The sequence below is a fragment of the Homarus americanus genome, unplaced genomic scaffold, assembly GCF_018991925.1.
Source record: "Homarus americanus isolate GMGI-L3 unplaced genomic scaffold, GMGI_Hamer_2.0 scaffold23617, whole genome shotgun sequence".
NCBI lineage: Eukaryota > Metazoa > Arthropoda > Malacostraca > Decapoda > Nephropidae > Homarus > Homarus americanus.
The window spans coordinates 5,360,471-5,372,874 of record NW_024720711.1 but is presented as its reverse complement, the minus strand read 5'-3'; the positions used below and the strand labels follow the sequence as shown (position 1 = coordinate 5,372,874).

The following is a 12,404-nucleotide window of genomic DNA, read 5'->3' as shown; positions in this document are numbered from 1 at the left end:
TGTAAGGCAATACAAAAACTGATATAATAATAAAAATAATTATATATACGGCAGTATATTGCATAGGACCTAAAACAAAGCGTATTGCATGAAATTTGTTTAAAGAATTGCGACTAGTTGAAACCAGTTTTGGCTCGGCCCATTTTAAAGTGGACGCTGTCCGATTTCATTAGCCAAAATCAAGGCACAAGTTGAACTGCTGCAGCCACAGCTTGATGATGGAGAGGACCTTATAACTACAAGATCTTGGAAGCAAAATTTCAACAAGCTCAGTAAAACCTGTAAGGGCCCTAGTTATGGACCATGCAGAATTACCTATACAGTATGTACAGAACAATTAAGTACATTAACCAAGAAAGTCTGAATAAATTAAAGTTTTTCATAAAATGTGGCCATCTAGAATGTTTCCATTATGGGAGTTTGTTTATGTTGTACTTTATTCTGTTATCTTTGGGAAAGGCAATTCAGTTACTGAGAGAGATTAGAATGCATGCAGTTGCCAAGCTTATACTCAAGGAATATAAAGAACTACAGTATTAATCTTAGGAGAGTAAGTCAATTAGTTGGATGCTTGTCCTAGAGATGGCGCTGGATGGCTGCTGTGTCGGCTGTTTGTTTACAGCAGGTACCAGACACCAGCCACCATCGTGTTATTTGTGGGAAAAACAAGGAAATAATAGAGGTCTAAGATTTCATTTCTTCTCAAACGACAGTAAAATGTAAGTTCATAGTTTGTGGTTGATTCAGAAGCAGTGACAGTTTAATTTATCATTTCGCCACCTATCTTACTAGACATTCCTCGGCAAGTTTTTTCTTTTTATTTTGTCCGTTTCTGGTGTAATTTCATTTTTTTTTTCAAATTTACAACGGTAAAGGTGTAGACAATGGCTACCACCAGATGGAATTGTCCGAATTGGTTGAAATTTTTTCTACACGCTAATTTTACAATTAGACATGTAGGAAACCAATAGAAGAACATTAAGAGAGCAGTTTGTTCACTGTACTGCACGTGACTCAGACACCGGTCAGTGAGGCGAACTGTAAGGTTAAATTGGCTGTAACTTTTGACCTATTAATTTCTGAGACTTGGGTTGCATATCTGGAAAGAGTAGGTAGAACTACCCCAAACTCAACTATAAAAAGGGGGTTACTCAGTGGATCTTAAACTTCCATTAATCAATCATTTGAAAGCCCATATCCACGCGCATTTATGATAAATTTAGGTTGTAGTTAGGAGTTATGGGTCTGTCACACTGCAAATTTCCGACGGAAATGCCACAAAAGAAAAGTGTCTTGGAATAGTCTGAACAATGCATAAAACGTGTTTTTAATTAAAAATTGAGTTGGGCCCACTTAGGCAAATTTTCCATAGATTTTTTACTAACTGCAAGATATAAATGCTGCCAGAGTCACGGTCACATATCAATCTCACATTGTTCGACTATTCACTAACCGATTAGAGTAGAGCGCACTCACGGTAAAATGACGTTAGTAGGAACTTTTCCGTGATGAGCTAATCGTCCATTACTGGCGAACAACGCGAGAACTATATTTGATTGTGACTCTGGCGGCATTTGGCATTTATTTTGCCGTGAGTTGATCGTTGTGTAGCGTAAACATACCTAACTATATTTCTGTTGTGCATGGAAACTAATCATTATAAAAGAGGTGACATTTACTAGAACCTGATCTAACCAACCCAAAAAAACTTCCCTAACCTTACCTAACTTCCTACCGGGGGGTTGACCCTCTGTCAAATTAAACAGAAATTACTTCGCCAATCAGAGTGCATTCATGGTTAAATAGCATAAGTAGGACCTTAGCCGGTCACAGCAAAATATCCACTCCGTATGTACTTGTTAACAGTGACATGAACGACCGCCCAAGCGGTAGAGAAGATAAAGTAAACGTAAGGAATATAAATTTGGACACCTCTATTTTTACCCTACCTCTTGGTCATTTACAGTTGAGAAGCAAGATTTTGGTGACCTCTTCTTCAGTATGGTTGAAGTAACAGCAAATAACTTCAACCAACTGCTCCCAGAAATATTAGCAGACATAAAATCAGCCTCATTTATTGCTGTGGACACTGAGTTTACAGGGCTTTTGTCAGATGAAGTCTTCGTGGGCAGGTTAGTGTTGTTAATACTGTACTATGTGAGAGGAGGAAAACTGGAGAACTTCAATGTATCACCAAAGGAGGAAATATAAGCTTGGGGTTGAAGAAGTACCAATAACTCGAGATAGTATAATTCTTCCAACCTTAACTTATGGTGGTAAAATGCACATCTGGAATGGAAGAAAATGCTTTAAAATCTAATCAAGAAAAATGATTTACCAGGGGTTACCAGAGTGGATAGGGTAAGAAATTGAAATGAATGTGACAGTATAGAGTTGAGAGATGGGTGGTAGGAGGGAGAGGGGCACCAAGGAGAATGAAGGATGTAGTGAAAGGTGCACTAATAGTGAGGGAGAAAAATATCTAGGAAGTGAAGCAACAGTGGGAAGCAATACAGTATACAGGTAAACCAGATTTAAGGTCTTGTAATGAAAGGGGATTACCACGATAGAATACCTTTTTGGTGGCTGCAACATAGATGGAATGACAGTAAATGAAGGAAAAATGTGAGTGTGTTACTGTCTGTATACTGTACTGTACTGTTTCAGGCTACCTTGCATTTATGTGAGAGTAGCTGTGAAAGACTAATAATTGACCAATACATGTACTGTATTATAGCGTAGCACAAGTTGGGTCACTAATAATGGTACCGTGTCAACAGCCTGTTTGATGATGGGCCTCACAGGTACCAGAAGTTGATATCAAACATGAGGAGATTTTCAATATGCCAGCTTGGTTTAGCAGTCTTTAAGGTAACTTTTAACAATGTCTTCTTATTGTTTTTGTTGAGCCATGTATTTTGCTATTATTTCAGCGAGATAAAGTGAAGAAAAACTTATGATGAATATCTGTATTTAACAGCATTGTACAGTTAAATATTTGTATTATTGTATTACTGTATATTGTATTGTTATATTTTTCTTCAGGGCATTCCTAATGTGAACAAGTACACTGTGACTAGCTACAACTTCTACCTGCGGCCACACTCATGCAACTCCTTCGACCCAACTTTTATGTGCCAGGCCTCAAGCCTCGAATTTCTGCAGAAATATCAATTTGACTTCAACAAGGTATGCTCTTGCATTATACTATACTACTGTAATAGTAAGAAGAATTGAAATTTTCACTGTAACTCATAGTATTGTACCTTATCATGTTTTATAGAATGGAGTTTGTGCATTTTAAATTTTTGGCATAAAACTAGGTGACAAAAATCAAAGGTACTGTATGATGCTTCCCTCAGTGGCTGTATGGGGGCATTACCTTCATGAACACAAATGAAGCTGAAGAACTTCGTAGTGATTTGTTGTCTTTCATGCAAGGAAACAAAGGCTTCAGACTCTCTTTTGAGGTAAGTTTGCATTGTTATGCCACGACTTGGAGAGTGAAGTGAATAGCTATTATGTTTACTCTCCACCTGTATGTTTGTGATTGTCTGTTTGTATGACTTTGATTTTATTTTGAGTCCTCTAAAGTGTTTTTAGTTGAGGTTCTTTAAATTTTAATGTGTTTAAATTGGATACAAAATTCAGAGCAAGTTAAGTTGAGCCATGTCAATTTTGTTATTATTGTCCACTCTATATCTGTATTTTTCTGGCTAAAAATACTTTCAATCTCAATATCTTTTTGTAGAAGCAATAAAGAGGCAAAACGGAGCCAGTTGTGAGAAGTCCAATAGGTTTACAGTACATGACTTGTAACTAGTGGTCATTAAAGACTGAGTGTCACATATACACTTCATGTTGGGGCCTAATACAAGTGTGTATTGTATTTGATGCTAATTGTTAATGTTTTTTGCATGTAAAAGAAATTAAATGTTATGGGGAATATGACCCTGTGATGAAACCTTGTCTCTTTTATGTTTAATCTGTAGAAAATATTTCTTGTAGCATTTTATTATTTAGTCTAAAGCCCACTTACTTTATTAGATTCAGTTTCTTTAAAATGTTTTAAAAATATATTATCTTTTTATTTTTGTGTTTGCCTACATTAGAAGCTTTTTATTGCAAGACTTATGTACATAAATCTCATCAGGTATAGATTAAGCTGACCATTGAATATAAGAGGCGTAAACCAAGTTATTCTTAAGTAAATATTTTTGTTATCTTTTAGGTTACTACATGTTTTCTATAATCACTGAACAGTTATTATTGCTGTTTTGGCCTAAATACAGTTGATAATTTAGAAACATTCCTTACAGGTGCAAGACCAGTTGAGCAACATAGGACAGTGGGCAGCTACAGCACAAGAGGGAGACACAACCACCTGCTCTGTTGGCCATGACATTACATCCCAGGTGCTGCTCGTAGCTAGTACACACAACAAGTTCACTGACCTCTGGGCAGGAATAGACAATGACCAGGTGTGTTCAGAATAAACTGTCATGGGTTGTAATTATTACTTGTGACTTGTAAATGTGTGGTACTGGTATACAAGTAAAGGTTTGTATCAAAGAAGTAAAGATCATGATTACAAAAATGACTCCCATCTTTCTGATGTGTTATTCTGAATATAGAGACATATTTTGTGCCCTGAAAATGAGTTTCGGTTTGATGTTCACTCCAGGTTTTGATATACAGTAGTATAAAAAAAAATGCTAATTGTTACTGAAACTCAACCTAAAATGTTGCTGATGTAGAATGTAAATAATATACTGTAGTCAGTTGATCTCTTATATTTGTTATAATTTTCTAACAAAATCTTTAACTTTTATCTGACTTCTAAGAATAGAATTTCACCATTGAGTAATAATGTTATTTTAGGAACACTGAATTTTATTTAATTTTACTTTTTCTACTCGAGTATATTACAGATTAGGAAACTTTGCACTTTTCTCAAGTACATGTACTGTAATAATACTGCACAGTGCTTAGCATAAATAAATAGGATTTAGGATCTGACTTTTACATGGGTATTAGGTTGAACAAAGAAGACTTGCAACAAGGAGAATGCTAACTGGTGTGGTATAGACACTGAAATATGAAAAACCTGTGTACTATAATTTATTTATATTGTAAGGGAATCTTTATTCGGTATGTGTGTGTGTGTGTGCGTAGGAGAGCCGAGGAAGTCCAAGAATGCTTAAATGACTTTGTTTTCTCATTTACAGGTTGTCATTAAAAAAGTTTCTGCTGATGAACGCACAAGACTTGAGGCGCAGGATCCCCAAAGTGTAGATTTTGTTGAAGGTATTGTGAGCAGGATGCAGGGGTTCACTACAGTATTCCAGTATCTAGCACAACATCAGAAGCCAATTGTCTTTCACAACTCTCTTTTGGATCTTTTGTTGATATATAAGCAGGTGTGTATTTTTCAACCAATCTTTATTTTGGGAAAGGATTTTTGTTCCTCCTAAGCAAGAATTTGTTCGTGTGACTTCCAGCTTCATGAGTCTTCTATAATCACAAGGTTCCTGGTTGTAGTGCAGGGCTTGTGGTCATCATTTTAGCAAATTTAGTCACTGTTCTACCTTCACACCTTACACAAATATTGACTCGTATTTCACTCGAGTCTACTTCTAACTTTGCTGTTATCAATTGCATAATTGTAGATACTGTATAAACTAAACAATATTTCATCATATATTCAATTCGTTCATCAGGGATACATAAAATAGGTATTTTGGTGAATTTTATGTGCAAGTATTGGGTTGAAGCTCTAGTAAACAGTGTCAAATACCTGCCAAGACAAATTATACAGAGACTAATTTCAGTGTTTTTTTTTTTATTGCCCATAGTGAGTTAGTAATGTACTGTAATTTCTCTAAAACACTGTTTTCAGTTTCATCGGCACCTACCACAGTCATACTCAGCCTTCAAGACTGACTTACATCAGATGTTTCCCATTATTTACGACACCAAGTTCATCGCCACAGAGCTGAGATACCACTATAAAGAAAAAGATGATGAAGGTAAGTTTGTCAGTGTTGTTATTAATTCCATCACTTTAAGAAAATCAATTATTTACCCTCCTGTACTGTACCTCATTCCTGTTCTCTGCTAACTTAACCTAAACTAACATTGTAGAGATCTTCAGTTCAGCTTTCCAGTAAGGAGGCTGTATATGGCTGCTAGTCCAATGTAAAGTAATAGTAAAAGTATGAGCGTAACACTACTGCCATACTGTAAATAGCAGCTGAGCTTCCAAACATGTGCAATATTTCTTTTACTTATCCCCATTGTACAGGGTGTCTCATAGGTCACCCACCATACTGTACAGGGTGCCTCATAGGTCACCCACCATACTGTACAGGGTGTCTCATAGGTCACCCACAATACTGTACAGGGTGCCTCATAGGTCACCCACCATACTGTACAGTCATCTATTTAGTAACACAGATGCTTTTATATTTCTTTTGCAGTCAGTATTTTGTTCAACAACACATCGCTGTATGATTTAGCTTCCTCCATGAAGAGAGCGAGCTCAGTGTTGTACAAACCTTCACTGATACATCATCCTCCTGTAAATAAGTATAGTTAGTATGCTTATGTGTACTGTACTACCAAGTGTTGTTTATACACTTAGAAGATATTGTAAACAACCAAAGGATCTGGGTTCCAATTCTTAAAATTTGAATTTTGTAATTATTGTAAAATAATCTAAATGTATATTTTTTTCAAGGGTTATTAATTAACTAATTATTCTAATTAAAATGGTAAATTCAGAGACATTGTAATTTGGTTTATATTTTGTATTTCTATTGTAGACCATCAATGTTGGGTCTGTTTATATGATGCTCAAGTCCTCAAAGATTCTCTCTCTTGTCATGGTCCAGCAAATTCTAACAGCTTTGATTTTATGCCCATAGGTGGAGATAAGGCTGTGCTCCATGAAGCAGGCTATGATGCTTATGTCACTGGGATGTGTTTCCTCAGTATGGCTCACCTATACACCATGCTCATGATGACATCGTAAATATACCAGTTTTACATCGTTACGTTTTGTTAACAAGATCTCCAGCCATATTCTGTGGGTGTGATTCTATACATATGTGTATGGAAGGGATAAAAAGGTGGTTCATTGAAACTAATTATTGATGTAGGATTTCAGAATTGATTTCATATTTACAGTGATGCCTCGGTTAACGAAATTTCGGTTAACGAATTACCTTCCATAAGAATCTTCAATTCGGTTAACGAACAAATATTCGGTTAACGAAATTTTTACGAAATCATGTCAGCATGTTTTCGCTTGCTCACCAGCTGGAATATTAGTCCGCCAATACAGTAATTGGTTCTAGGGCTTAAATTCGTTCCCATTTGAGTAAATATCAATAATTTTCCAAGTTTTATATTAAAATTTTTAGTCATTTTAACTTATTTAACATAATTGCAGTACAGGAAACTAGTTTTTGGTGCACCAATCAACCACTTGACTCCTCCAGTAAGGCATCAGTTTGTATCTCTGGTCAGTGGAGGTAACATCTTGCTTGTGACTCTTGAACATAAACTATTTTTACGTTTTTACAGTACAATTATTGGTCATTTTACATATTGACAATATATAGTGCAGTGCAGTGTTGATTTAAAGAAAATAATCTTGAATTACACCTAGTGAACTTAAAATGTTATGGATGAAATGATGGCATGAAGCATGGGGTGATTTCTCTTCCACCCCCACTTCCTTCTCTTCTCCCTTCTCCTCCACCCCCACTTCTAATTCCCATCATCATCAACCAGGAGTCTTCTATATACGCACCTCAAAGTAAGTGTACTTTACTGCATTTTTTTTACTTTGTATGTAATTTTTGGTGAGCTGGAACCAATTACCCAAAATCCCATTGAAAAAATGGTTTCGGTTAACAAAATTTTCGGTTAACGAACGACCTTCTGGAACAAATTGTGTTCGTTAACCGAGGGACCACTGTACAGTATTAAAAAAAACATTAAAAATATACAGTAATTCCCAGAATAGTGTTTTAAGTGCAGTTAGAGAATGAATGGCAGTGACAATAAGATAATCTGTGTTGCTTTTTATGACAGCCATCCCACATGTTACAGGAAAAGTATACAAGAATAAAAAATAAAATGAGTATATTATTCACTGGAATTAAAAACTTATTATACAGTACAGTGAACCCTTGGAGATCCGGCTAAAAGGGGGAACCACCTGTCTGAGAAAGACTATCGTCCGTATCTTCCGGCAAATGTACTAAATGGATAAAAAAAAAAAATATATTGATATAAAAAACACCAAAACTACATTACCGTATTTTATGGCATATACGACGCACGCCCCATTTTAGTAGGGAGTATTTAGGAAAAAACTTGTGTGTATTTTCCTCCTGTAGCCATAGTTTTCTTAAAATGTGAGGAACAAATAAAAATAATACCAATAAATAAGTTACAACAAAAAACACAGTATTGCCAAATTAGTAAATAAAAGCCAAATGAAAGTTTAACACAGTAGCCATTTGCATACTACACTCCTTGCTTCATCATAGCAATGGAGACCACCTGGGATGCTGATTCCCACCCAACGCTCCCCACTCCCTACACTCTCCGCTTTCCTCCCGTTCTCTCGCTGAGCCAGCTAACTCGTGCAAAGAAATGTATATTCCCTTTATGTGTTTGTTCTTAGGGCAATTATTTCATTAACTTTTTTCACAATATATATGTAGGATGGTGTGTGCATGTAACTGAGTAAAAATAAATGAGGAAAGTTACACATATCTACCCAAAAATATGAGTTGAAGAACAACCGTTACACCTCACAGCTTGGTCCAGTAGCCTGGTGGTTACAGTGACGAGTTTAACCTGGCTACAATGCCATGATTAATCACTATTAAGCATTATTATATCAGTAAACACTAATAATAGCAGTAAATCCAGTGAAATATGGCAGGGAGGAGCAACGAGTTACAACAGCAGTCAACGCACTAATCAGCAAACACAGTTACTCGCTACCCTTACTGCTCCCGTTGCCAGGCGTACATATGGGAGAATTACATATCTTGTAGTAGTGTAATTTAAAAATAGTGACGGGCTCAGTGATAAACAAATTATATAAATCATGCATTTACATACGATATTAATACGAATCATTGTATCATTACTAGAGTGATTGAAATAATATTTCCACAAACAACAATTGACAACCCAACCTGGGTTGTTGGGTTTATGTTTCCGGCCTTGGGCATCTGTGTCCCGCGCGCTGACATCTTAGTTACATGGGCCTAAGATGATCTTTGCTCTGTTTTGGAAATGCTTCTTTGCCCCAGGAACCCCCAAATTTTGTCCCAATCTTCCAAAATTCGGATTTACCAGGTCCAAATCTTCGAGAGTTTGCTGTACAGTATTACATTTAAAGCTAACATTTAAGACTCTAATATTTTGTTACAATTTGTTGGCGGGTAGTTCAGTACAGTACAGTATATATATGTTTAAAAATTATAGCAAAGACAACTGTTGCTCACAACACTGTTAATTCTAAAGGTTTCTCCCAGGAGGTTACAGCATCGCCCCTTGAGTCCACAAGAACATGTGTACGCACTCAAGAACTTCGCAAACCGTGTACATATACCAAGAGCAACAATTAGTTACATGGTATGATCCTTCTTCAAATTCCTTTATGAAAATTAGTTGTTCAGTTTCTTCAACTTCCCTCTGTTAATGTTTTTGACCACAACTTGAGCTGTGGCCATGTACAGTACAGTACAGTACAGTATTCTGAACACATTGTCAACCATCCCTATACTGTCAAGTAATGTAAACTCTACTACACTAACTATCTTACTAACTATTCAGTTTGCAAAGGCATACTGCTGAACATTTGAGTGATTTAAGAAATTAAATTGTATTTATTTATTTATGTTTGCATCATGCCTGCTTCTTTCATAAAAAAAAATTAGTAAAACAGCCATCAAGGTGAACAAAACACTACTGTATTATATATTCATTTATCCTCTGGTCATAATAAGACTTCCATATTGCTTAAATGTTTCAACATGTTCACTTTGCTCTTAAGTTCATTTTTCAGTGAGATTTTTATCTTCATTCACTCCTTCTTTGTCACAGACAGTTGGTCCTTAATGGGAGTCTTCTATGGTCATCCCAAGACTCTTCCACCGTTAATTATTTAGTAACTTCTTTGATTCACCTCCTGGATGAACCTCTTCTCTTTATGTTCACATCATTAGGGACTTGGTGGTGGAATGATGCCAGTACTGGGCCAGCTATAGGCAATGTATTATTTATGTCCAGGGTGTCCCAGTACTAGTATTATACAGTACAGTACAGTACTGTTACAATATTCTCATTGGCTTGTCTTAAAGACCCAGCCAACAGTGGGAGATATACCTGTCTGATCTCAACCTGTTCCTCATCTGCAGCATCAGACCCACTCAGTAGATTCCCTGGGCTGACTCTAAATTCCATGGTATAATAAACAAGTATAACTTGAGTATAAGTCATTGTTTAAAAAACAAATTTCCAATTGTCTTTGTAAAGACCAAAGACCTTTCCATCCAAACCTTTTTTACCTAATCACTTCTCTGATTCTGGTACTGCTGCTCAAGTTATTAATTTATATTACTGCAGTTTTTTACTTTTTATAATTATTCACTTTAGTCTTAGAAATTTACATATGTGTGTGTGTGTAGGTTCCTGTACACTGCTCTTAACTACAACCCATTCACTAACCTTGGTTCTTTTATATAACTTCTATACTGTACTGTATAGCCATTGTAGATCTTTTTTAATGTATCAAATTAAATTCTGTATTGAAATTCATCATACACTTCAAGGAACTGACTGGCAGGGATCCAAGATCCAAACGCCCTCCCTGGCTACTTGTTGAACCTCGAAACAGATCAGTGAGAGTTACACCTGGCATGGTGTCAACAACACTGGCGCAGTATGGAAGTCTTGATGTTATTCGTCGCAACAATAGTTCAGTCCTGGTTGCCACAGCTAACTGGAAATGGTGAGATGCTTATGAAATAATTCTGACTCTATATATCAGTCTGCGTTTTATGGGTATGCCTTAGTAAGTTAGCCCAGCTTGCATTAACACCCATGGAATCACTACACTGGAAAATACTTTACTTGGGTAGTGTAAAGATCTTTTTTTGTGGATTGATTTTGCTATGTCTTACTTCATGATGTTGAATAGCTATATCAAGACATGAGGTTATCAGCTCTTGCTCATCCTTTTACTATAATTTCCAACAACAAACAGGGATTATGAAGGAGATAATGTACCATGTAAAGCTAAACCCACAAAACCTAATATAAATTGTTTCTTTGTTTGTTCATCTCTTTTTAGTGGTCCCAAAGCTGACAATCTTTGGCATCTCTTTTTGCATATTTTCTACTTTGCTTTCAGGCAACCAAGATAATGTAGATCTCGAGTAAATATCCTAATGGATTTCAACATTAGATGTTGAAGTTTTGGAATGGAACTTAAGGAAAGTTCCATTTGGAAGTTCACACTGTTCTTTTATGCATGCTAATATGTATATGTTATTATTTGAAAAGTTCAATCCATACTGCACCGTATCTATTTTCTGTTCTTTAACTTTTTTCAGTGTGAGGGACATTTTGATGAACCTATCAGAGGATAGCCGTATGAAGGCCCAGCTCTACAAAAGACTAAAGCATTCACCCCTTATAAGAACCCTTGCCTGGTATGTATTTATATGAATACAGTAGTTACAATTGCTGTCTGTGTAAAGCAAATGAGTTGAACCAGATATTTGGGCCTTGTTGTGGATAGTGCACACCCTAACAGAGTACACTCGTGTATAATAAGTAAAAATGAAAAATATATGATGAATATTCTCTTTGCTTCGAGCCTCCCTACATAAAGTTAAGGCTTCCTGTTTTGCCCACAATCTTGATCACACTGTTTTTGTTCATAATCTCAATATATGTACTCCTGAACATGCTGATTAAGGATCTGTTGTCCGCAGTTTGATAAACTGTATCTAGAATTCATCATTAAACAAAGAAGTACAAGCAAAATGTATATGTTCTCTTTTACCAGGTCAGGAGCCTTGGTATCGACGGGGTTTAGTGCATGGATAGTGTACACCACGTTAAGAAGGACATCTTAATCATCCATCTCCCTAAGACTTTTGTAATTTGATGCAAATACCATCTTATTTTTACATTCAAGATATTAATATATAACTTTAATTATTATTCTCTACATTGTAAATGCTTTGTTGATAAAATTAATAAAATAATTTATAATCAGTTACCTTTTTTTTTTTACATTTATGGTACTTTGTATTTGTCACTGACTAACATAACACTTCTGAAAATTTATTGTGTTGCAATGCAAG

At 35.9% G+C, this 12,404-nt stretch overlaps 1 protein-coding gene across 1 annotated transcript; it reads left to right on the top strand.

Annotated features, from left to right (window-relative positions):
• Positions 1-1,020: 1,020 nt before the first annotated feature.
• On the top strand, positions 1,021-12,315 carry LOC121860775 (poly(A)-specific ribonuclease PNLDC1-like). The gene is made up of 14 exons (XM_042358141.1): positions 1,021-1,040; positions 1,967-2,132; positions 2,781-2,871; positions 3,046-3,189; positions 3,363-3,470; positions 4,320-4,481; positions 5,229-5,420; positions 5,900-6,029; positions 6,480-6,593; positions 6,927-7,029; positions 9,564-9,663; positions 10,863-11,041; positions 11,646-11,744; positions 12,104-12,315. The coding sequence occupies exons 2-14, from the start codon at positions 2,002-2,004 to the stop codon at positions 12,171-12,173; spliced, it is 1,623 nt and encodes a 540-aa protein (XP_042214075.1). The 5' UTR covers positions 1,021-1,040; positions 1,967-2,001; the 3' UTR covers positions 12,174-12,315.
• The last annotated feature ends 89 nt before the right edge of the window (positions 12,316-12,404 follow it).